The 27458-nt window shown below is 38.8% G+C and overlaps 1 protein-coding gene across 5 annotated transcripts in view; it reads right to left on the bottom strand.

The window, feature by feature from the left end:
• The window catches only part of LOC115216157 (zinc finger MYND domain-containing protein 11-like), a 178033-nt gene that overhangs the window by 43735 nt on the left and 106840 nt on the right, over positions 1–27458 (bottom strand). For 3 of the 5 annotated variants that reach the window (XM_029785353.2, XM_029785350.2, XM_029785351.2), the window contains exons 3-5: positions 6771–7086; positions 4918–5073; positions 4019–4027 (exon numbers count right to left, since the gene is read on the bottom strand). In XM_029785353.2, the coding sequence (XP_029641213.1) occupies positions 4019–4027; positions 4918–5073; positions 6771–7040 (435 nt within the window). In that variant the 5' untranslated portion in view covers positions 7041–7086. The remainder of the gene's footprint in view (positions 1–4018; positions 4028–4917; positions 5074–6770; positions 7087–27458) is intronic. The other 2 variants (XM_036506484.1, XM_029785352.2) reach the window with 1 other exon arrangement.

Below are 27458 nucleotides of genomic sequence, written 5' to 3'. Positions count from 1 at the left end.
TTGGCCTCTATAAATATGTAACACTAATAATGACTAAAATTACAAACTTCTGTTTTGTCCTATTTCAGCATTCTTCCTCCTCCTCCCTCTTCTCTCTCTCTACCACTTGTCTTCCTTTCATTTTACACACCCCTCGTCTTTCCTCCAACCAGCTTTCTCTATTTCTCAACCATTTCCTCTCAAACACCCCTCCCCCTCCCAAAGTTTGCTCCCTCTATCCTCCCATCTCCTCTCGTCCTCCTCATTGAATTCCATCAAAACCAGATAATACTTCTTTAACAAGATCAATTACAATGTTTTATTGTAAGGAACCAAATCACAGAATAGCGCTTATTCCTTAGATTGTCGAAGCCAACTCTACTCATACAAGTTGTCAATGAGAAGATTACAGCGCAGCTCCACGCCAATATGTCAAGATTCCAGCTAATTCCTACCAGCTGCTGTACAAATGGAATGGCCTAATAACTGTGATCCCAGCTTATAAGCTTTTCATTCAAATCAAACTCACTGCAAAGTCTTTCAATCTGTATTTGTGTATTTAAATTATTGATACAATCATTTCACTTAACTGTCAGAAATATGTACCAGATCATTAAGAATTGTCATCCAAGGTGGACTTGCATCCTACATAGGGAGAGGTTCAATCTCTCAACCACTTAACACTATAAAACTGGAACTAAACACCAGCCATTCCAAGCTGACTAGTGAGGCATTTACACTTACTCTTGGCTAATGTCAACAGACCCTTCTCATACAAGTTACTGGTTATGAACAGATTACAGGTGACATACAGTTCTAATACAGTTTTAAATTAAAAACCAATACCTGCCAGGTGGTGACAGCCACCTCTTCTAGCTGACAAATTAACACTGAGCTAATTACACACATATCATGCACCAGAAATCAACTGTGTTTACCAAAAGAAACTATACCAGGCTACACTGCTGAGTTTACATTGAAATTTCATCTGCAGACAAAACATTCCTCTTTGTTTTGTAACCAAATTCCTATCACAGCCAGACAAAGTCTGTGATTTAGAGATCAGTTGGATATGTTTCGTTTTACATCACATTTAAATATCTAAAAGAAATTTTGGCTTAATCAGAGAAAAAACAATGCTCTGGACCATTTTCAGAGCCCCTGGAACTAATTGGAGGAAGTTATCTTTAGAGTGGAGCCATGGCCAAACTGCTTGCAACAGAACCAAAATCATGCAGTTCTTGGTCTCTATTTACCAACAGATGATTCTCAATGACTCCAAGAATCAGTGGAGCATCCTCTGCCTGTAATCGATTCACATAGATTCTATGTCAATAAAGTTTGCAGCTCCATTGAACATTATACATTTCTTGGTGTATAGTAGCTTTATTAAGGGGAAATGATTTTAGGTTGAGCAACAACATTATATAAACATATTGAGATTTGTAAAATTTATTTCATCCGTGAATTAAAGTCTTTCTAAAATTTTTGCCAGCAGACCATCTTCATCACACTGATCCTTGAAAATATGAGACTCCACAGAGACTAAAATATCAAATGATTTATGTTTTTGAAAAACAACAATTTGCTTTAGAAATATCTTGCCACACAGGAATATATGCTAAGAAGTAGAATGTTAGACCATCCCAGATAGAACTAGGGATGGTAGACAAGTAAGTGACATCAGTCTTTTAAAGATGCTTATGCCACATCAGCCAGCTTCTGCAAAGATTTGTCTCAAATTTGAGGACACAAAATATAATCATAAAATTTAGAGCTGACCTTGAGAGAAACAGAGAAGTGTCAGTTTAATTCCTGTAACTGTGAAGGATATTCCTTAAGACTTGTCAACGCTTAAAGAAAATGACAATGACCTTGGAAAATAAAGGTATTTACTCTGAAATGGTGAGCTGGCTGATGGAATGAGAAGAAGAGTAGTTACACTGGAAATATTTTCTCCATTGAAGTGAAAATGCTAGTTTTGAGAACATTGGTTAGAAGAATTTTGACAATGTGGGACGATCACAGAGTTTTAGTGCCTCCAAATTTCAGATCAACTAAATAATGTATGGTCCTATTTTCAGTTATAGATTGGGAGGAGGAACAGCAACTAGATGAAAAATTGGGGTAACTTTGCTTGGTAGGGTCAACTGACTGATATCAGCCTGATTGAGCTGCAATTGGTTCGGTAATGAGGGCCGCAACATCACTTTTAGTAGCTAACATGGCACATTCAGAAAGCTACAAATGGTTTTCATAATTTTGTGAGAGGCTAGGAAAAATTTCCAATAGCATTTCTAGAGATAAGGCTGTGGATGTGAAAGCATGCATGCATGTGTGTGTGTGTGTGTGTGTGTGTGTGTGTGTGTGCATGCACATACATACACACACACACATATAAATGCATGCATATACTCATCTCAGGACAGAGTGTCTTGGGACAGATATGGAAAATGCCCCCGTTATTGAATACATACATAAACATCCACACAAGGAAAACTGGTGGATCATTTCCATCAAAACTTCTGTCAAAAGTAAACAACAGAGCAGATATCATTGTTCAGGACAGACAAAAAGAAGTATGTGCCATCATTGAAGCCAACTGTCCTGTTGGTGTGAATATTTCTTTGAAAATCAAAGGGAAAGAGGATGACAATGGATAACTGCTTCAGAACCTCCAGTTTCTATAATCCAGATTATAAATTCCCATTTATACCAATAAGAACTGGCGCCCTTGGTTTTGTGAGTAAATGACTAAGTGACAATCTAGATACACTAGGGTTTTCAGAACAAGGAAATCAACCAAACTGATTCACATATTACAATTACAATCTGTAAGTGGAACAGTCAAAATATACAAGATTTTCTTCAAGTTTAAAATGTGACATTGTTTTCATTATCTACATTCCAATGATGGAGCTTTGTATCTTCATTAGAGACCAGCTCCTTCCTTGCAAGAATAATTAAAAATAGAACAAACAAACAAACAAACAATCATACATGCATATGTGTGTACATACATCATACATATGATAAATGTATTTAGTGATGGTCATTACAAGACTGGTGATGAGAAATGAAACATTAACCATTCCTATAATGTATTGTCACATCATTCACTTGGCCAGCTGTGAATCTCTAGAGATCATAATTCATATTAAACTTTAATATGAAATGTTTTCTAGAGCTGTAGGAGGTAAATTAACATGACAGTGTGCAAAAAAACACAGAACTCAGGAGAACTGCACTTAACACAAACACAATTTTATAAGGAAGGGCTAAACAAATATGCAACCTAGTCTAGAGACAGGGGTTAAAGAAAACTGGCAAACCTTGCTAATACAATTCAAATACTAATTAAAGGAAACGTGCATTTAATGCAGAAATAGCTTTCAGATTGGCAGGTATAAAAAAGCTAAACAAACAAAAATAAGAAGGAAAAAAAAATGACAATTAAAGATTTTCAAAAAGAAAGATGCAAATAATATTTTTTAAAAATCTATATATAAAAATAAAGCAAGAATTAAACTAAATGTAAAAAAAAAAGTTTAAATTTCAAGAAGTAAAATATTGGATAAAGAACATGTTTTTACCAATATTGCAATCGATCATTAACTGACATGATTAGTTTTAGTCAAGATTTTTGTTATTTATCATTTTATCATCATCATCACCTTTATCATTATCATCATCCAGTATAAATGATCGATGTCAATTCAGCACACCATTTACTATTTTCTTCAAGAAAGCGTATAATATTCCCATTTTAGAATTTATCATTAATATTTATTTCTTCATTGTTTTTTCTTTGCATTTAAATCCATTTTTCGTTTTTTTTTACTGTTTCTTACTTTCATTTATTTTCCTTTTACCTCTTGAATAAAAATGTACAGTCTTGCAAAAACCCTTCACAAACATAAAGAATTGGTGAAGCAGATTATCAGCATGGTTTGTGCAAGTCTAAGACAACCAAAAAAAAAAGAAGAAAAGAGAATAATTTGCATTTTCATATAAAATAGATGCTGAGAAATTGGTTTACCTGGATGTCCTAAGAGTAACAGAAAGAGAATACAAGAATATTGGTTAAGATATAGCAACAGTTTGGGAATAATTTTATTGATTTTTTTATTAACTGAAATACATGACGAAACAGTCATTTTCACTCACCACAAGAGCAACGAAGCAGTAAACAATGGGAATAAAATTCGGTCATGAGAGAAGAGCTAACAAGATGGAGAGTTGCACCAGGCTCCAATTGTCTGTTCTGCTAGGTTTCCTATGACTGGATGCTTTTCTTAATGCCAACCACTTTACAAAATGTACTGGATGCTTTTTAAAGGGTTCACTGATCTTACTGTGTGGCACCTTATGTTAGGGTTTTCTACCTCAGACTTTGTGAATGGAAACAGTTCAGAAGCTGATCATATAAACTGAAATATATTCTTGAGTGGTAGACTTAATTTGTCAACTAGCTTAATCTCCCCACACCTGGTCCTTAAGAGTCTTTAACTGGGCCCATTCTGTTGTAAATATTGAGACCAGGTCTGAGAATAACCCACAAGTTGGTAACCTGACAAAAAAATCCCGGGTTCTGCACTTCCTCTTCTAAGTGATGAAAAAAAAAGTATCTGAGTGGGTTTTGGGGCGTTCATCTCTATGATAAGGCCACCAATTATCAAATATTTGAATTTTTTTTACAATTATAGAATTCATGAAGTTGGTTTGTCTAACAAAATAATTTTTGAAATAGAACAAAGAAAATGAAGAAGTCAAGCCAAATTCTATTTCAATATCGGTACTGTCTGAGTAAACACAAAATGTGAAACGGTTCACAAGGAAAATTGATTTAAGACATTTTCTTCTTTTTTGTTAAAATCTGAAATTTAAATAAAGGGTGGGGGTGGGGTGGGGATGTTAGATTGAATTTAATTTCTTTACCTTGCAAATATAACATATGTGCTTGTGACCATTAGTATAAGATTCTTCTTCTTCTTCAAAGCAACTTAAATGGAAAACACGCCAACATTTGTTGCAGCTAATAACATCTCCTGGACCATGGCATTTGAAACAATACCAATCATGGCCATCATCAACCTGTAAAGAACAATACAAAAACAATACAATCGCTGAATTAGTTAAAGAGTTGCAGTAAAGGGTCAACTAGAGTTAAAATAGAAGGGAGTTGTTGAGAGAGCCATTGATAGAGAATTTATTCTGATAGTGGCAGAAATGATAGAAATAGACCCTCTTCTCTCATTGTTCAAGGTCAATAGAAGATTGGCAACTGAGCAATTTAATCTAATGAAACACTACATATTGACATATATGCACAAGAACAGCACCCAGTAGACTCTGTAAAGTGGATAGCATTAAGAAGGGCATCCAGCCATAGACACTGTACCAAAGATGATATGGGGGGGGGCTCATCATAGCCCGGTGGCTTGACAGGTCCTGTCATCTGCCCAACCCATATCCAGTGGCTTGGCAGTTCCTATCAAACTGTCCAACCCATGCCTAGTGGCTTGACAGTTCCTCTCAAACTGCCCAACCCATTCCAGCATGGAAAATGGACCCTCAATTATAATAAGGTACAAACTTAAAGAAACACACACACTGTCATTTTGGTAATTTGTAATTATACCAAAAGTAATGAAAATACAGTCAGGAAAAGCAAAACAAAGACAAGTAGCCAAGACACTAACTTTCTTCAGCTCGGTCTTCTTATATTTAAATAAATATTGCAAGATATGATCACAACTCTAAGCAGTAGCAGAAGCACTGCAGAACATGATGTCACACTCCACCTCAACCCACTGTAACATGTGTTGTCACACCTAGGCAGAGTACAGCTATCAGCTGAATCTATAATAAAGATAGTGCCGCCCACCAGGCTCTCGAAGGAAGGTGAGGCGTGTTTTTTCCTTACAGTGGCAGTGTTGGAAGAGTGTGTTTGGAAGACTAGACTGCAAGGACTTGTGACGGGAACCTTCATCCCTGGCCCTGGATCGCTCACCTTTTTCAGATATCATGTGAAGAGCAAGATAGGGCTGGAGAGGGGACAACTGTCACAAAGTGTGTTTGACAAAAGATGGAAGGCTGTGGTAAGAAAGGTGGGTGCAAGTGACCCTGCTTAATCTTCATAGAAAAGGAAAAAGGTGTAGTCGCTGGGCTCTTCAGTCCATCAAGTTTTACCCCCAAAAAGTCAAAATATATATCAATCCTAAATTTTTTAAATTCAACTATCATTCAAACTCATTATAACAATAATTGTTTGTATTGTCCTGTTTTGTCCCCTCTGTTTATGATAACAATTATTTAAAAAAACAATTCAACCCACTGTGGAATGATTTTCCGCAAGAACAATTGAAATTAGCACTGAAAGTGGTTGGTTATGTTTGTGTCTGTAACGTGACCATCACACCCTAACAGCCTCCTATACACCAGTAGAAACAGGGGCCAGTGTCAGAGTGTTTATACTCTGTTGTAGCCCCAACCTACAACAAAAAGTCAACTGATAGCAGAGATGAAATGATAGAGCGTCCATTAAAGCTACAGGCACAAGGCCTGCAATTTGGGAGCAAGTGGCTAACCAGTTACACTGACCTCAGTCCTTGACGGATATTTTATCAACCCCGAAAGGATGAAAGGTAAAGTTGATCTCGATGGATTTTTAAACTCAGAACATAAAGTCAGAAGAACTGCCAGAAAGTATTCCATCCAACATGCGAACCATTCTGCCAGCTCAGCACTTTTGTAGTGAAAAACAGACTGTAAAACAAAAGATTCCTTACCAGCTCACTTTCATCAGAAATCTTATATCCTTTCTGCTCCATCCCAGTCTTGGAGCCTTTGTTACCAATGGCAGTGTAGGAAATGATGAGGTTGTCTTTGACTGCATTCTGTAGCTGCTTGTGAGTTTCGGAGGGAGGAACTTTGTGTTCTCGCTGCATGTAGCGCGTGATGCGCTCCAAGTTGGGGATTTGCTTCTGTTGTTTGATATATGCAATGGCATTGAGTAGCTGTCGAGCTTGAACTACTGTTGCTTGTCTCCTCCACACCATAGTCGTCCAACCGGGAGCTCTCTGGAAATCGAGTCACAAGCAATTTCTGAAAAATACGGAAACAATAATAATAATAATAATAATAATATAATAATAATAATAGCTTCAAATTTTGCCACAAGGGCAGCCATTTTTGGGGAGGAGATAAGTTGATCAATTGGTACTTGTTTTCATTGATCTCGAAAGGATGAAAGGCAAAGTCAACTTCAGAACTCAGAATTTGAACTCAGAACATAGCGATAAGTGAAATACTGTTAAGCATTTTGTCCATCGTGCTAACGATTCTGCCAGCTCACCACCTTAATAATAATAATAATAATAATAATAATAATAATAATAATCATAATGATGATGATAATAATGTTCTCTGATTTAGGCAGAAGGCCAGTAATTTAGAGGGGAGAGGGGAGGGTGTTAGTCAATAGCACTGACCAAAAGCGATGATGATGATGACAACTATTGAAAATAAGACATTTTTAGTTTTAAAAGGTGATATCTTTATAATTGAAACAAGTTTTTAACAATCATGTTGAGAAATTCATTTATGTGTGTTTATCGAAGACAAAGAGAAAAGAGGAGAAAGAGAGGGAGAGAGGCAAGCAGAAAGAGAGAATAGAGATTCATATTTTTGTCTTCCAATAATTGTAAGAAGCTGCTGCTTTTAAAAGATCTACCTACCTACCTATCTAATCACCTCTCTGCTAACCAACCTACCAACCTAGCCATCTATTTATTGATCTCTAAATGATGAAAGACAAAGTTCACTGATAGGGTTTGAACCTAAAGCACAGGGAGCCAAAACAAATACTGATTTTCTACCAATTTCACTGCCTTCAATGTTTTTCTATCCAAACTTAATTCACGGCACTCCTCCTTCCCCATCACCCACACTGACAAAGTGTGAGAATTTCCCTTTCCTTTGAAATCCAAAATTAAGAGACGCCCTAACATGTTTTAATACAACAGCATTATATAACAGTCCCTTTCCCACCATAAATAGTAAATATATAACAAACACCTCCCACCACCACCACTTCTGTATAGACTGCCACTGCACCATCTCCTACCATTGCTATGGTTACATTACCAGTTCTTAAGCCCTAACCCTCACCTTGTCCCCTCCACCCACTCAAATTGTCCTAGAATCACAGAGACTACATTGAAAAACAAAAGTGGAAAGATCACAACAACATCACTGGCACCCCAACTCCCAAAACATCATCATCATCATCATCACAACAACCGTCAAAGATGTCTCTATGTGATCACTTGACGTACTAGAAATAGCAGTTAACACTTCCCATAAATCACACCCTACTGTTATACAGACAAGATGGTCGGTTTTGGAATGCTTTTGATTGTAGATCTGCTTGGTGAACAATGGCCTGGGATTAAACAACTTCCAAAGAATTTATTCAGCATTCCAGTGGAGGAGGTGGCTGTCCCCAAAATGTCAGGGAGCCAGAATAAACAAATAGCTTCAAGTATGAGTCTTGGTTAGAGGGTAGAGGAGAAAGTTGAATGAGAGTAGAAGTTATGCAGTGAGAGGAGGGGGGGTACTTGGAATGGTTAAAATAGGGTTGCAGAGATTGTCACAGTAGGAGTAATAGTAGGAGGGAAAGAGAGTAAAATCAAGATTTTTCTCAGGGCATTGACACCCTTAATAAAATGATGTTATTTCATTTCAGCAATTTGCTAATGTCTATACAATCAACTGCAATGACTGCAGAGGGAGGGAGGGGGGTTAGTTGATTACATTGACCCCAGTGTTTCACTGGTTCTTTATTTTACCAGACCTGAAAGGATGAAAGGCAAAGTCGACCTCGATGGAATTTGAACTCGAAACACACAGACAGACGAAATGCAGTTAAGCAGTTTGCCCAATGTGCAAACAATTCAGCCAGCTCACCCACCTAAGCCACTGACAGCAGAACAATGGGGAGGGAACGAAAAGGTTTCAAGTTAGAACAGAGATGACCAAACACATTTAATCTGGGCAAAAGTCAGGAAAAAATCCTACAATTTCTTCATGTCGGAATTGTTGACTTTGGAGTGAATTTTATGTAGTTCTTCAAGAAGGATATTTAGGAATTGTGACATGATGACAAGGGTTCTTAAGGTAACTAAAAGATCAATAACAACACAGATAGACACAGGCATTATTACTGTGTGGTAAGAAGTTTGCTTTCCAACTACATGGTTGCTGGTTCAGTCCCACTGCATGACACCTTCACCAAGTGTCTTCTTCTATAGCCCCAGGCTGACCAAAGACTTGTCAGTGGACCTGGTAGACAGAAACATATGTTCAACCTCTCTTTATTATTATCTCCTTTTCATTCAACCTCTTATTTTTCCAATCATTCACCATGTTGGACCACTGAACTCAACACATTTGTCTTCCTCGCTCTCTATTTATTTCCTCTTGTTCTTTTCTGTTGAACAGCATAGGCTCGAAACGTAAAAAACTTTTCCATTTTTAACTGAGCATCAAGCTAATACACTTGCTTGTTCCTACACCTGTCTTCGTCTTTGTTTTTCTATAAATTTTAACTATATATATATATATATATATATATATATTGGCATGTAAAAAGCACCATCTGAATGTAGCCAATGCCAGTGCCCCTTGACTGGCTCCTGTGCCAGTGACACATAAAAAGCATCCACTACATTCTCGGAGTGGTTGATGTTAGGAAGGGCATCCAGCTATAGAAACATTGCCAGATCAGACTGGAGACTGGTGCAGCCTACTGGCTTACCACTCCTCAGTCAAACCATCCAACCCATGCCAGCATAGAAAACAAATGTTAAACGATGATGATGATGGTATATATCGGTGTGTGAGTGTATGTCTTTTTGTGTCTGTCTCCCACCACTGCTTGACAAATGGTGTTGGTGTGTTTACATCCCCATTACTTAGTGGTTCAGCAACAGAGAACAGTAAGATAAGTACCAAGCTTAAAATAAAAAGAAGAACAAGGGTCAGTTTGGCTTGCCTAAAATTCTTGAACGTGGTGCCCCAGCATGGCCACAGTCTAATGACTGAAAAAAAGTAAATGACAAAAAGATATACATGTTCCTATGGATTCTGAAACCTAAAGGCATGACTGCTACAAGAGTAAGAATGCTGAGAAAAAATATGAGAACAGAATTAGGGAAAGGGAAACTACCGCCCCCCTATTTTCCTTTTCATGCTAGCATAAGGAAGTTAGTTGTTGCATAATTAGATATTAAAATCTTCTTTTGCAGATATACAAGTCCTGCCTAGAGATAACGCTTCATCCATGACACTGGAGATAGAGATAACGAGTCTTGCACAATACAGTAATTCTTTACAGGCTTGAATTCTTGTCCAGGTAATTAGTGGTTCAGAATATTAACCTTAAGCTAATTAATTATTTTAAGTAGGTTACCATGTTATCAAGGATTGAATGATTTGCAAAATTTAGGCAAATTTTGATAAAATGCATAAATAAACATGGAAAAAAGAAATCAGGTTCCTGTGACTAGCCAATCACTGCAAAATTGAATTTCATGGTTATTTCAGTAATGTTAAAGGTCTACCAGAAAATGGAATTGGTATTTCTGCAAGTTACACTACCACACTAACTCAATAAACACAAAATGACATTCTTCTACAAATGATAGATTGATATATAAAACTGTTCTTCAAAACTGAGGGTAATGGGATTTTGAGATGATATATCTGATTCCTACAGGAGGAGGAGGAGGTTAAAAAGGAACATAAACAGAAAGCCAAAAGTTATATTAATGCTATGTTCCTTTTAGATAATTCTTGTAGCTGTCACTTATCTATTTTCGATCTTAGAGAAGTTTCAATGAGGAGTCAGCCTGTGTCAAGATGACGACTTACCTTTCTTTCTCTCTCTCTCTCTCTCTCTCTCTCTCTCTCTCTCTCTCACTCTCTCTCTCTCTCTCTCTCTCTCACACACACACACACACACACAGAGTTGACAAGTTCACTGTCAGAGAAAATCCAAAGGTACCATTACTTTGAACTTATTTAATAAACAGTGACTCAATGTTCTCTCTCTCTCTCTCTCTCAAATAGGTGGGATTTTGAAAATTTGGGCCTTCAGATGTCGTTTAAGCAAATATTTTTACAGCTGGGCATTCTTCTTGTTGAGGCTTCATGACTCCAAATACAAAATACAAATGCCAACAGAAGCCGAGTCAACCATCTTGCTTAGATATTTGGTTGTAACATACAAACCATTATCCTTGCTAGTCAACTTCAATGGCAACTTGGCGATTTTTGCAACAGCAATTCATGAGCCAAAGAAGGGAGCCTCTACTGCTTACTCAATTTGCTAATAATAGCAGCCAAATCTCTCTCAAATCATATTATTGTACAACATTCTTTTGCTGTATAGTATTGTATGATAATGTATTATTCTATAGAGCTTTACGATAACAACTTGTACCAACCCCACAAAACTGTCAGAATCTGGAACAGGGGTAAAATAACAAACCCCATTTGAAGAATCATCACACAGACCCATCCTCTGCCTCTGCACACCCACAACAATTCCAGAAAGGCTAATCTTTGTCATCACTGTCCCCTCCCACCACCAGCACATCTAAAATGCTATACAAATCCTTGGACAGATTCACACCAGTATACTCAACCATAACTAATGAACAAAACAAAGACGATACAGGATTGCTTCAACAACAAAAGCCTTTACACACACACACACACACACACACACACACAGAGTTTTAACTTCATTAGATTGTTAAGTTAATGGTCCATTCTCCTCAATTAGGCTGTAATGTTAATTAACTAAAATATTTTACCTCACCACACACTATATTAGCACCAACCTTTAATGTTGGCTCAGGTTGTTATGGTCATCTGAAATGGACAAGAACACGCTTTCAAAACTAAAAATTTCCTAAGCACAGAACTACATGCTGTTACCCACATTTTTTTCAATCGATATGCCCCACTCCATTATTCGCCAAATCCATTTTACATCTACCCCCAGCCTTACACCAATCACCAAGAAACCTGGCACCAAAACAACAGACTTAAAACAGAACCCATCAAACTAAATCATCTCTCTTCATAGCAACATCAAACACCTGTCACCCCACTGACCATATCAGTCATCCCACTGACCACAACATCAGCTTATCAGAGTCATACCACATCAGTCACCCCATTGACCATAATATCTGACACCCCACTGACCACAACATCCAACACCTCACTGACCACAACATAAAACACCCCAAAGTCACTCACCCTGCTGACCACAATGTCAGTCATTCTCCTGACTACAAAGTCAGTCAACCTGCTGACCACAACATCAATCACCCTCCCTCCCCGAGCAGCATAACGCCAGTCGCCACCCCCAAGACCACAATATCACTCACCACACTGACCACAACATCAGTCACACCACTGACCACAATGGCAAATATTGCACTCAGACTCTCTCTACCTTATCCACCTCCATCACCACCACACTCTACATAGATGGACTGGGCAGTTGAGAGAATAATACCCAGGCAGTTACAATACTTCCCCCTCCTCTGTCACATACAATTTGTCACTGCATGTCAAGAAAGTGTAACAGTCATCAGTTACACACACACACACACACACACACACATACAATACAACTGGAAAATTGGATCTGTTGTGACTAGTTTCTCAACGGAGTCTCTCTACACCCTCGGTCTACTTCATCCCACTTCACGTGGAGCTACACAACAACACTGGTATCCAACTCTACACAACTACATTAAACAACAACATTATTTGATAAAAACCCTATGCAACTCTTATAATTGACCACTTTTAAATACTTCTGGTATGTTCAGAGTTCATGTTCGAACATGTTTTGCTTTGTTGGTATAGAAGAGTTCATGGAAAGTATAGATAAATAAAACAAGTTTGAAATCAAAAACCAGACTTCTCAAGCACCTACATAAAAATTGGCTGACTCACAAACACCATCATTACATCTGTTGCAATAAATGTGTGCGTTTGTGTGTGTACACATGTAGATAGAGCTTTGCACTTGTGTATGGTTCTGTGCACTAGATTCAATATGTGAGTACTCAAGCAGTGGAACATTAAAAGCACCATCTCAGTGTGATCGTTGCCAGGGCCACTAATTGGCTCCTATGCCAATGGCACATAAAAAGCACCATTCGAGCATGATTGTTGCTAGTGTCACCTTACTGGCATGTGAAAAACGACATTCGAGTGCTGTCGTTGCCAGTGCCACAGGACTAGTTCCCATACAGGTAGCACATAAAAAACACCTTTTGAACCTGGTCGTTGCCAGTACTGCCTGACTGGCCCTCATGCCAGTGGAACGTAAAATCACTTACACTCTGTCGTAAATGCACACTGACACTACCCAGCCAGCGGAATATGCTGGCTTCACTTTGATATAAATCAACATAAGATATGCCTGTGCTGCCTGACAGGCTCGTAAAAAGCACCCACTACACTCTCAGAGTGGTTGGCATTAGTAAGGGCATCCAACTGTAGAAGCACTGGTAGATCAGATTGGAGCCAGGTGCAACCACTGGCTTTCCAGACCTCAGTCAAACAGCTCAACCCATGCCAGCATGGAAAACAGATGTTAAACGATGGTGATGCTGATGATGATCTTAAGTGGCCGAAGAACCAATAGGTCACAGGACATATTTCCTGTAACTGTTTATGATGCAAAACAACCAACTCGATAACATCCATGTCTCAAGCCCATCGCTTTGCACTGTAAAAATGAAATAACCTTTCCGATATGGGAATGAATAGTTCAGCCACTGGTTCAAATCTCCAACAAATACTTCTTTAGCCAATTTGCTTCATTCAATGTTACCGCATCACACCCAGCTGTTTAAACTCATTAATTGTCAAACACAGATCATTACAGGTTTCCTCAGGTGTTACTGTTTACTTTGTCAGTTTACCTAACCATGGTGTCAAAGTGTTATGTGATCTGTGTGAAACAGGGGGGTGAGAAGGGAGATGAGGGTAGATATGCCCCCTTCCTATACAATCTAGTGACTGCATATATAGTGGTGGAACTTGAGAACTAGACCATGTTATTATAGTTTAACCCCAAGTCAGCCTTGATCAAGCAGACCCAGGATCAAAGGAATTTCCAGTTAAGACCACCCAGTCTTTTTGTATATCAGGAACCAATATTGTCTGTGTTCTTCCTCTCTTTTAAAACAGTAGGGTGAGAATTCTTTTAGCCATAGCTTAGCACTGATTCAATAGATTAAAGGCATTCCTGATATTTTTGTATATCAGGAACCATCTAGTTCTTCCTTTTTGTGAGGGAGGTTTAGCTCTATATCTAGCAAGCTGACTGACCACATAGAGTTGGTTTGTAGTTTGACACAACAAACTGTAAACAAAGCAATTTGACACATGATAGAGTCTGATGTAAAATAGCAGACTGGTGTCTATAGTGTAAGATATTGTACCAGTAATACGGTAGGGTGAGTTGATAATGTTGACTAGCATGGCAAAGTACACACACACACACAACTAAACAAATAGATTCACACATATCATCATCATCGCCATCATTTAACATATATTTTTTCCATGCTGGCATAAGCTGGATGGTTTGACAGTAGATGGCCAGCTTCCAATTGTCTATTTTGGCATGGTTTCTACAGCCGGATCATCATCATCATCATCTTCATCATCAACATTTAACGTCCGTTTTCCATGCTGGCATGGGTTGGATGGTTTGACTGAGGTCTGGAAAGCCAGCGGCTGCACCAGGCTCCAATCTGATGTGGAGGCCTTTCCTAATGCCAACTACTCTGAGAGTATAGTGGGTGCTTTTTACATGCCGCCAGCACAGGAGCCAGCCAGAGGGCCCTGGCATCGATCATGTTTGAATGGTACTTTTTACGTGCCACCGGCATGGGAGCCCGTCAGGGGGCACTGGCATTAACCATGTTCGGATGCCCTTCCTAATACCAATCACTTTACAGAGTGTACTGGATGCTTTTTACATGGCACCAGCAATATATATATATATATATATATATATATAATATATATATATATATATATATATATATATAGTGGAATGAGTAGCCCATTATATCTCTGTGCATCCGCAGCTAGACATTTTGCTCAATGGTTGGCTCAACTTTGTTTTTGTTTTTTATATTCTTCTGTGTTTATATAGAAAGTATTTTTGTTAAATTTGTAATAAACTGCAACGAAACAACTTACAACGAATGTCGCATGTTAGGTTTGTAGAGTTGAGTGTGACTCAGGGTGGGCAACAGGTGGAGGTGCTAAGTTGCTGAACATTTCAACAGGAATATTTTTCATCTGATAACTATAAAACATCCAAGTGTCATTTGGAAAACATTTACCACAGTGACACTAATTGGTTGACTAATTGGATGATACAGCTACTAATTCTACTAACATCATCATCACCAGCATAACCATTGATAGTACTATCAATGCTGACCAAGTTCTAGCATCATTAGTCAGAGATTATCAAGAAATCTCACCAAAGAATTTTATCAAAGTTTGCCATCTTTGGTCTATGACATTTAGTTGTTGTCATTGTTGTTGCTGTAGTTGCTTCATCATAATGTCTGACAATCCTCTTCAGGAACTTCAAGCCTCATTAGCAGCTAATTAATGGCAACAATCCAAGCTAATGAAATAGTCATTAAAAGTAAATGAAACAAACAACACACACACACACACACACACACACACACACACACACACACACACTGCTTAAACATTAAAGAGCTGATGTTTAGCAGTTTTACAGAATTTAGCTGATGAGAGGTAAATCTGTCTCTGGGTTAGGATACCAATCAATTCCAGCGAATATTCCCAAAGAGCCTGGTATCTATTCCCCAGATGTAAGTGAGCTAAGGCAATATAAAATTAAATGCCCTCCTCAAAAACACAACACTCTCACTGAAACCAAACCATTATAACCATTTCTCCATCAGCACCAAACCAATGATGGAGCAACCCATTTTTGGTATATCAGTGGCTCTCAAACTGTTTCATATCATCATCATCATTTTACATCCAGTTTCTGTGCTGGCATGAGGTGGACAGTTTGACAGGAAATGGCAAGGCTGGAGAGCTGCACCAGGTACCAATTATCTGTTCTGACATGGTTTATACGGCTGGATGCCCTTCTTAATGCCAACCACTTTACAGAATGCATTGGGTGCTTTCTAAGTGTTACCTGCACAGGTGCTTTATATGTGGCACCAGCACTTTATATGTGGCACCAGTATGGCACCGGTACAGATGCCATTGTTGGAACTACTCGCTTCTGGAATTCAACCTCTCTGCCAATGTTGCCACTCCTCAACCATCAACAGGAGAAATCTCACTATTTTAGCAACAGGAAGACTTGAAAACTCTCCAATTCCTTCTTCAGACTAACCATCATCATTGGTTTAACGTGCATTTTCCCATGCTTGCATGGCTCAGGAGGAATTTTCTTGAGGCAGATTTTCTACAGTTGAACACCCTTCCTGTTACAAACCCTCACCTCTTTCTAAGTAAGGTAATATTTGCCCCATGGCCAGACATGTTTTCACAGAAGATTGGAAATGAAGGATACAGCTTGCATGACAATGACATTTGTTAACAACTTAACAACTATCACACAATGTGAAGGCAACAAAACACTAACACACACACACACCACACACAACAGGATTCTTTTACTTTCCACCCATCAAATCCATTCAGGAGGCCTTGGTCAACCCAGGGCTATAAAAGTCAGCACTTGCTCATGGTTCCACGTGGTGGAACTGAACTCAAAATCAGGTTATTGGGAAACACACTCACACACACACCCACACTTGGCAATCCTCAGCACAAACAATAGAAAAACACAACAAAAAAATTAATCAAGCAAAGCAGACAAAAGGATGAAAGTGAAAGCTTGTCAACGTTGGTAAATGCTTCAGTGTTTGGAGAAGTGAGCGAGTGCTGATCTGGAGATGTCTTCAATGGAAGTGATTTTTAATCTAATATGATCTAATCAGGAACCATTTGTGACCATAGCAACCAACACCAGCATCAATAAAACTGCAGGCCAGTTGGTGCACAACGTATGGATATCAAACTTACACGAATCACAGGAAATGCAAACAGCTTTACAAGTATTATATAACTCTGTACATGCACAAGTGTGTGAGTGTGTGTGTGTGTGTGGTGTGTGTGTGGTGTGTGTGTGTAGCAGAGCAAATGTGTTGTTTCATGACACCACTCTGAAAAAGAGTGGTTAATGGTTCGGGTGTTTGACTCTTGATTGTAAGGATGTGAGTTCAATTCCCGGTGCCTCACTGTGTCCTTGAGCAAGACACTTCATTTCATGTTGCTCCAGTCTATTCAGCTAGCAAGAATGTGTTGTACCTGTAATTCAAAGGGACCAGCCTTGTCACATTCTGTGTAATGCCAAATCTCTCTGAGAACTACATCAAGGGTATGCCATATCTGTGGAGCACTCAGCCACTTGCACATTAATTTCACGAGCAAGCTGTTCCATTGACCTGGAACCAGTTGTAAATATGCTTAGGTATACATATCCAGGAAGATCTCAGTGACAGAGACATTTGTATGTAACTCAGGAGTTTTAAAAAAAAAAGGCATCTGTTTGCTCCCTTAAATGTGTGGATGTGCATTCTGTCCACTGGAACCACAAAGATGAAAGCAGCACATCTCATACCATTGGCACTCATATTTCTACAAAAACTTTCAGGCTTTTATAAACAATAACACAAAAGCATGCATGCACACATGCACAAAGGTGGATGTGTATTAAAAGGTGTACATGTGTAATAGGTACCAATGCACAAAGCTCTTGGCCCTTGAGTCACACTGTAGCTTTTGCTAATTGTTGGTTTCAAATTTTGGCACAAGGCCAGCAATTTCAGAGATGAGGTGAACCAATTACATCAACCCCCCAATACACAGCTGGTACTTAATTTTTATCAACCTCAAAAGGCAAAGTTGACCTCAGCAGAATTTGAACTTGAAACATAATGACAGACATAATCCTGCATTTTGCCCAGCATGCTAACAATTCTGCCAACTCATCACTTTACTTCTAACTATTAATAAAACACATATAATTAGCATAGGCATAGGAGTGGCTGTGTGGTAAGTAGCCTTGCTTACAAACCACATGGTACCGGGTTCAGTCCCACTGCGTGGCACCTTGGGCAAGTGTTTTCTACTATAGCTTCAGGCTGACCAAAGCCTTGTGAATGCATGTATATGCATATATATATATATATATATATATATTATATATATATATATATATATATGTATATATATATGTATGTGTGTGCATATATTTGCGTGTCTGTGTCTGCTTGATAACCGATGGTGGTGTTTACATTCTCGTAACTTAGCGGTTCTGCAAAAGAGACCAATAGAATAAGTACTGGGGTCGATTTGCTCGACTAAAGGCGATGCTCCAACATGGCTACAGTCAAATGACTGAAACAAGTAAAAGAGTAAAAGAGGACTCATGTTTTGAATTCTGCTTTCTTATATGTGTGTGTGTGTGCATTAATAGGTATACATGAACACATGGCACTAACAGATGTACATAGACACATACTTGCAGACACGTTTGTGTATATGTCTAGATATATGCTGCCATGTTACTGGCTTAGTAACTAATCTTATTTGACAAACTGTTGTGACTGTGAGCAAAACAGCTCATTTCATTATTTACAGCCTCAGTCTATCTACCTGACAAACATGTCCCATTATTTCTGACACCAAATACTTGACTGGCCAACAATAAGGTTTTTCAGGTATCAAAAAATATTTGTGCCAACATTACCATAATGTTTGAATTGGCATAAATTATTCCTGCTTTTTCCGCCAGAGAAGACTGATAGTAAATAGTGTGTGTGTATGTTTTGCTTGTTTAGACATTCTGTAATAGATGCAAGCAAGCATCACCATTACACAAGAAGAGTCGTTTATTGCCCATCTTCCATGAAAACATGTCTGGACATTAGGAAATATCAACCAATTTATAAACAGATGAGGGTTGACAACAGGAAGAGCATCCACCCACAGAAAATCTGCCAAATTAAATTCTGTTTGATCTGTGGAAGCATGGAAAAATGGTGGCTAAAACAATGGTTATGGCTATATATATATATATATATATATATATATATATATATATATATATACACACACACACACACACACACATTCATGCATATACATAAGTGTCTCTCTCTCTCTCTTTCTCACATTATCATCATTCTAATCATTTGCTTGGCAGATCCAGATTAGATAGCATCACCGCTGCTGAAGCACTCTTCTTGTTGTTGTTATGAGGCAACCATTCACAGAAATAGGTCAGCAATTTCATAAAAGTGAGCCAGCAGTTACAGAGCAAACAACAACAACAGCAACAACAACAAAATGTGAATGAAGTAGACCAGTGTTTTACCATCAGTACAACAAAAGAGAGCGCAGGCATGCATGCAAACAGCCACATAGATTAGATAAGAGAGATACACACACACACCAAGAAAAAAAAAATACTACGATAGAAAGAGAGAGGGAGACAGACAGACAGACACACATCATTTCTACATATTATGCTAATCATTCCATAATATGCTAAAGGGGGATTCCTATTAATCCATCTTTGGCAAACTGCTAGGGGGCGTTCACTTCAAAAACTGAGTATAAACACAAATACATTTGTTTGGTTTGTTTTTTTTTTTTTTTGGTTCTTTTACTTACTTTTATTTATTTCAATCTTTCAACTGTGGCCATGCTGGGGCACTGGAAAGTTCAGTTGATGATCGAAATAGACCAGTTCTTATTTCAAGAAATGGCTTATTTGAATCATCAAGTTTGATGCTTATACTAATAGGGTCATTGGGCCAAACTGCTAACTTATGGGGACACAAACAAAACACCACCAGATCACACACACACACACGCAATAAAATTTGAGAGATCGTTTATAAGGCTTTTACTTACACCAATTTACATGTTTCAATAACAACAAAAAAATTATTAGAATTTTTTTTCACTTATTCAGTCATTAGACTGCGACCATGCTAGGGCACCACCTTGAAGAATTTTAGCTGAACGGATCAACGTCAGCACCTATATTTTTCTTAGCTTGGTACATATTCTATCGTTTATTTTCTTTGTTTGTTTCTTTGCTGAACTGCTAAGTTACATGGATGTAAAGACACTAACACTGGTTGTCAAGCAGTGGCAGGGGACAAACACACACACACATGTGTATGTGTGTGCATGTGCATGTGCATGTGTGCATGTGTGCATGCGTGCGTGTGTGCGTGTGCGATGGCTTCTTTCAGTTTCTGTCTACCAAATCCACTCACAAGGATTTACTTGGTCTGAGGTTATAGTTTAAGACACTTGCATAAAGTGCCACACAGTGGAATTGAACCCGGAACCATGAGGTTGGGAAGTAAACTTCTTACCACACAGCCACGCCTGCGCCTACCTAAATTTCATGATCCAAACATATGGCTAAATCTTTAGAAACATGTGACCTTTATGCAAAACATTTTTAGATTGTTTACAAAAGTAAACATCAAAGGGACAGCAATATGCTTTCATTATATATTTTACACTAAATAACTAATCATAATTTATTATTAAGGAAACATCTATAAGATATTTTGCTCCCATTTTTTGTGCCTGTTCTGTGTGACAACCACAAACTCCAGAGTCATAGCAAATGATACAAATCACATAGCAACATATGTTTGCCAGCATGGAAAGCGGACGTTAAACGATGATAATGATGATGATGATGATAGACACATAAACACAAATATATACATACAGATGCACACGTGTGTGTGTGTGTTACTTGATGATATCATCACTGTAGATATTCTATCTTTGCTGTTATACAATTGAATTTTCTCCTAATAAATATCAACACCAGCCATTCACTTGCTGGAATCGGTTCTGTTCCATTGTTATGTAGTTTTCAGTGCAAGAACCACTAGTTTCCATACCTGTTTCTAGTTCTTCATAACACGGTTCTCTTTTGGTGTCTCACCTAAGAAAATAGATTCACCATTGCCAAAATCCTTTGCTGTTTTAACTCAATTGTTTTGTTTCATAAGCAACATGTGTCGTCTGTTGTTGCCGACACAGGCTACACTATGCATGTGTGTGTGTGTGTGTATGGGTGTTTATGTATCTCTTTGTATGTGTGTGTAAGCATCAGTAATTGAAATACTGTTGCCGTCCTTTCTTCAAAGCCTGTTGAAGACTGACATTCTGAAATATGATTGTCCAAGAATGACATTGTTTAAGCAGTGAACTTGTTCCCCACCCACAAGATATTTTTTTGTGTGTGTCATCCTTTTTACAAGTCACTTTCTAATTTATAGAATTCTCTTGTGATAGACAAGTCTCTTGTAACTCATCTCTTTGAGGTAGAGGGAAGGACGGATGGAGTCGGAGGAAGGCACACACACACACACACACACACCACACACACACACACACACACACACACGAATGTAACAATTTAACATTTTACTATCCAATAATTTGTGACATGAAGGCCGCAAGCTGTCACACAGGACAAAATGCTCGTTGGCATTTCATTCATCTTTATGTTCTGAGTTCAAATTCTGCTGAGGTTGACTTTGCCTTTCATCCTTTCGGGGTTGATAAAATAAGTTCCAGTCAAGCCCTGGGATCAATGTAAACAACTTTCCCCCTCCCCCAAAATGTCTGGCCTTGCGCCAAAATTTGAAACCAATAGTTTGTGACATTCTTCTTGATTTGATGGACACGCTGGAGATTAAGCCAAAAATTACTGGCCACACACCGCACGGAAAGTTTAAAGAAAAAACTTTGTATTTACATTATTTACATTTGATGGATATTTGTCCTCATTTTGTTTGTTGTTTACACAATGTTTTGGCTGATATACTCTCCAGCCTTCATCAGGTGTATTGGGAATGAGAACCCCGGTTTGAAATTTCCCCAAGACACCTGATGAAGGCTAGATGGTACATGAACCGAAATGTTGTGTTAGCAACAAACAAGATGAGGATAAATATCCATCAAATGTAAATAATGTACATAATTCCTCTTAAATATAGAACTGTTTTAACTTTGTATAAAGTTAAAAACTTGGAGAAACATGAAAAAAATCACAGTTTACTATGTTTTATTAATCATAATTATGTGTAAGAAAGTTATTATAACACGTTTTTTAAGATGTTTAACCATTAGTATGAAGTTGGTAAAGCCTTGAATTGTATTTGAAAAATAAACTGTAGAGGATATCTAGATATTCCTTGCAGGGCATCATTTGAGAATCACCAGTCCAGAGAAAATATTAGAAGAGTGTGCATTCCTGCCATAGGTCATGTTAGGATTGGAGAAGACTGTGTCTATGTCTAGACAATGCATTAGAAGATAGGATGTTTCTGTTACTAGGACGTGTTGGGGCTAAATAAAATTATCAAGATAAATTCTGTGGTGATAAGGCAACATCTGAAATTCTTGCATCTGAGAACTTAAAACAGTGACAATATTGCAGTTAGAAAAGCTAATTGGTATGTCAAAGGGCTAGAGAAAACCCCATAACTAATTATTGTAAAGGGCCACGACTAAGCATGTTAGAGGACCCTATCACATTCTCATCCTCATCATTTAACATCCACTTTTCATGCTGACCATGTGTTGGATGATTTGACAGGAGCTGGCAAGCTGCACTAGGCTCTAATTGCCTGTTTTCACAAGGGCTCTATGGCTGGATGCCCTTCTTAATGCCAACCACTTTACACAGTGTACAGGGTGCTTTTTATGTGACACCAGCACAGGTGCTTTTTTACATAAGTATTGAATGTAATAAAGATCCTATGTCAGAAGACCCCACAACTAAGACAATTAGTATATGTAGCAAAGGCCTTAATTAACAATGTTATAACCAGAGAAGACCCAAATGGCTAAATATCCTTTCATTAATATATATATTTTTTTTTTTTTAATTTTTTTTTTTTACAATTTTCTTGTTTTGGGAAAATATTTAACTCCTTTTCATTGATAGAAAAAGTTGCTTAACTTACATAGAGACACACAACCAAGAAACACAACCACCACCGTTGCCACCACCATATTTTTACTTACAGCCCCAACCCTAACAAACAGTACAATAGATAACTATTTTTAGCTGTTCATCATATAAACACAACGCTAAACAGCTGTTTCACTAATGTTAACAAGACTGGAAACTGTAAAGCGAGAGTGGGGGTATGGGGGCAGGATGGAATGGTGCGGGGGGCAGAGGATTAATACAAGACTTTTTAATATTTAAGTAACAGAAGAACAATTTTACATAATTTGACTTGAAAACTCAATAACTGTACAGCAGATGAGAGAGAAAGAGAGAATGAAGAAGATTTAAATGAAGGCCAATCTATTTCTATGGCATCGACTAAAGCAAGAGACTATTCATTTAGAATAGTACCTAATCATTACCATTCCACCACTGCCGCACCCCACTCCTCCTCCACCACCACCACCACCACCACCCCTCTCCCACTTTAACTGAAATCAGACAAGACACAAAACAATTAAATTGAAATAAACATATGCATGCATGCACACACACACATACACGTATGTTCTCTTCTGTTTTTAATTATCTAAATTCTTCCTCTGAAGAAGGAGTTGGTTTCTTACAAAGATACAAAACTCCATCGTTGGAATGTTGATAACTAAAGCAAAGTCTCATTTTAAACTTGAAGAAAGTCTTGCATATTTTTACTGTTCCATTTACAGATTGTGTTTGTAATATGTGAATCAGTTGGTTGAGTTCTTTGTTCTGAAAACCCTAGCTTATCCAGATTTTGCTTATTTTAATGTCCATTTTCTCTGTCACACTCTAACCTTTCATCCTCTGACACAAGTTCCCCTCCTCAAATGCCCTACACCTCTCATAATTCCTTGTCTTGTGACTTACTTGGTTACCCTGCCAGTGCTGGTGCCACGTTAAAAGCATCTAGTCCACACAGGTTGGCATTTGGATGGGCATCTAGCTGTAAAAATCTTGCCAAAACCAACTTTACCTGTGCTTGTGCCACATAAAAAGCACCAAGTCCACTCTGCAGAGTGGTTGGTGTTAGGAAGGACATCCAGCCATAAAATCCCTGCAAAAACAGACTAGTGGCTTAGGGTAGTTTTTCTACTTGGGTGGCTCCTGTCAACCATCCTACCCATGCCTGCATGGAAGATGGACGTTAAACAATGATAATGATGATTATATATATATATATATATATATATATATATATATACTCGACAGAGCGTTAGCACCTTGAGAGAAATGTTGTACCTAAGAAGCATCAGTTGTGGTGTGCAAGAGAGACGATTACGCTGGTATGGTCATGTGGCGAGAATGGATGAAGATAGGTGTGTGAGAAAGTGCCAATCCCTAGCAGTTGAGGGAACCCGTGGAAGAGGTAGACCCAGGAAAACCTGGGACGAGGTGGTGAAGCACGACCTTCGAACTTTAGGCCTCACTGAGGAAATGACCAGCGACCGAAACCTTTGGAAATATTCTGTACGTGAGAAGACCAGGCAGGACAAGTGAGCCCAGCCCACTTATGAATGCCTTTCCTCCCTTGGACACAAAGACCTGTTGAGGCAAGCAAAGTCGATATAGAACCTCATCCGACGACAGGCACCCATGCCAACCCCCTTTGCTTGCGAAGACATGTTGGGGCAAGCGAAAGTGAAATCGAAATCGAATTGAACCAGCCAGGATCCCTGGTCTGGTGGTATGTAAAAAGCACTATCCGACTCGTGGCCGATGACAGCGCCGCCTCCACTGGCTTCCATGCCGGTGGCACGTAAAATACACCAATCCGACCATACGACAGGCACCCATGCCAACCCCCTTTGCCTGTGAAGACATGTTGGGGCAAGCGAAATCGAAATCGAATTGAACCAGCCAGGATCCCTGGTCTGGTGGTACGTAAAAAGCACCATCCGACTCGTGGCCAATGCCAGCACCGCCTCGACTGGCTTCCGTGCCGGTGGCACATAAAATACACCAATCCGACCGTGGCCGTTACCAGCCTCGCCTGGCACCTGTGCAGGTGGCACGTAAAAAGCACCCACTACACTCACAGAGTGGTTGGCGTTAGGAAGGGCATCCAGCTGTAGAAACATTGCCAGATAAGACTGGAGCCTGGTGCAGCCTTCTGGCTTCCCAGATCCCCGGTCGAACCGTCCAACCCATGCTAGCATGGAGAACGGACGTTAAACGATGATGATATATATACAATATATATACATATACATACATATATAGTGAATTCAAACAAAGAAGAACAAGCAAGAAAAACCAATAACACGAGGACGTGGTACAAGTACTGTATTATCAAGCCCTCAAGAAAGGAAGAATTTAACATTTCAAGCCAAGCTATTCTTCAGAAATAGAAGAAAATCCAAAGGAAGGAAAGACAGAGAAAGAAAATCACCCATGAAAACACGGTTACATTTTGAAATGCAGATGTATATATGCCTTGTTGAAGTTGGTGTTAACATTGAGTGCATTGAGCATTAAAAGAACCAACAATTAGATAGGAGGAGAGGACACCTGAGCTTGTCCCTCATACTTTAGCCTCTCAAAGCCTAGCATAAAACCACAGCTCAATGATGCTGCTGAGAATTGATGATAAAACTGGATATGGTAACCACTTTGAACAAATAACAGCTGTTATTGCAATCAGAGTTTAACTTGATTGGATGTTAGCTGATTAATTGAAGGTATAGAATGCAATAGCAACAACTGAGACAGATTTGTAAAATATATTCAAAACCATTAAAACAGTTGTTCAACATATTACAATATCCTAAGATGTACTATGGGTTGCATGTCAGGCTCATTTAAAAGTACCCTTGGTGCATTGGGGGAGACAATATGCTTGAGAAGACCTGTTGTGTCAAGTAAAACTAACGTCGTAGCTGTGGCCAGTGCCCACTGACTGGCTCCTGTGCCAGTGGCACGTAAAATGCATCATCTGAACTTGGTTGATGCCAGTGGCCCCTGACTGGCTCCCATGCTGGTGGCACGTAAAAAGCACTATCCGAACATGATCAATGCCAAGCCCACCTGACTGACTCCTGTGCCAGTGGCACGTTAATTACACCCACTACACTGTTGGAGTGGTTGGCATTAGGAAGGGTATCCAGCTGTAGAAAAATTGCCAGATCAGATTGGAGCCTGGTGTAGCTGCTGGCTTTCCAGACCTCAGTCAAACCGTCCAACTCATGCCAGCATGGAAAGAGGACGTTAAACGATGATGATGAAATTATCTCCCTTGTCGGATATATTAGCAGTGCAGGAACTGTGGGAGGATAGAAATGATGCTTTAAGGCGGCAAGCTGGCAGAAACGTTAGCACACCGGGCGAAATGCTTAGCAGTATTTCGTCTGCCGCTACGTTCTGAGTTCAAATTCCGCCAAGGTCGACTTTGCCTTTCATCCTTTCAGGATCGATAGACTAAGTACCAGTTATGCACTGGGGTCGATGTAATTGACTTAATCCCTTTCTCTGTCCTTGTTTGTTCCCTCTATGTTTAGCCCCTTGTGGGCAATAAAAAAAAATATGAAATGATGCTCTTCCAGAATGCATGGGGAGGATTCCTCTACCATGAGATTCCTCGTCATACAGCAGGGTTTGGACATTAATATGCTACACTTGTTGTAGTATCATCCCTTCATCTATGAACAATATTACCCAGACAGCAGTCTAGTAGGTCATTTACGATTTGATGTGAATCAGCTCCAATCAGTGAAGAAGACATTCCACAGGTTAATCCTGCAATCACCCACCCCACCCCCACCGAACCCTGCACACACACACACACACACACACACATACACACACACACACACACATTTTAGATGGCTGTCTTATTTGGAAAATGAATACGATATTAATGTTTGTCAGGAGACCAGCAGCCATGCAGACAACAACAACAACAACAACAACATCTTCCCTGATAAATAAACCATTTCAACATGTCATGTAACTTGTTAAACATTCCAAGGATTCACATGTCATTGATCTTTGAATGGTTTCTTGTGTTTTTCTCCTTTCTTACTAACAAGACCAACCAATAACAACAACCTTATAAAATGCATTACAGGTTCAATAACTAAAGAGGACTGCTTTGAACACAAACCAGGTGTTAGGTCAAATTATTTTGACTTCTACATACATTTCTTTCATCATCATTATTATTATAGGTCAATTCTACCTTTCATTTTCTTTGAGGTAGAGGAGGGGAGATGATAAAGTAACCATTCAAGTACAGGGGGTCATGTGCCTCTTCCCCTCA

Source organism: Octopus sinensis, linkage group LG10 (genome assembly GCF_006345805.1).
Source record: "Octopus sinensis linkage group LG10, ASM634580v1, whole genome shotgun sequence".
NCBI classification, from domain to species: domain Eukaryota; kingdom Metazoa; phylum Mollusca; class Cephalopoda; order Octopoda; family Octopodidae; genus Octopus; species Octopus sinensis.
Note: the sequence above shows the minus strand (reverse complement) of the source record. Positions and strands in the feature narration are given on the sequence as shown.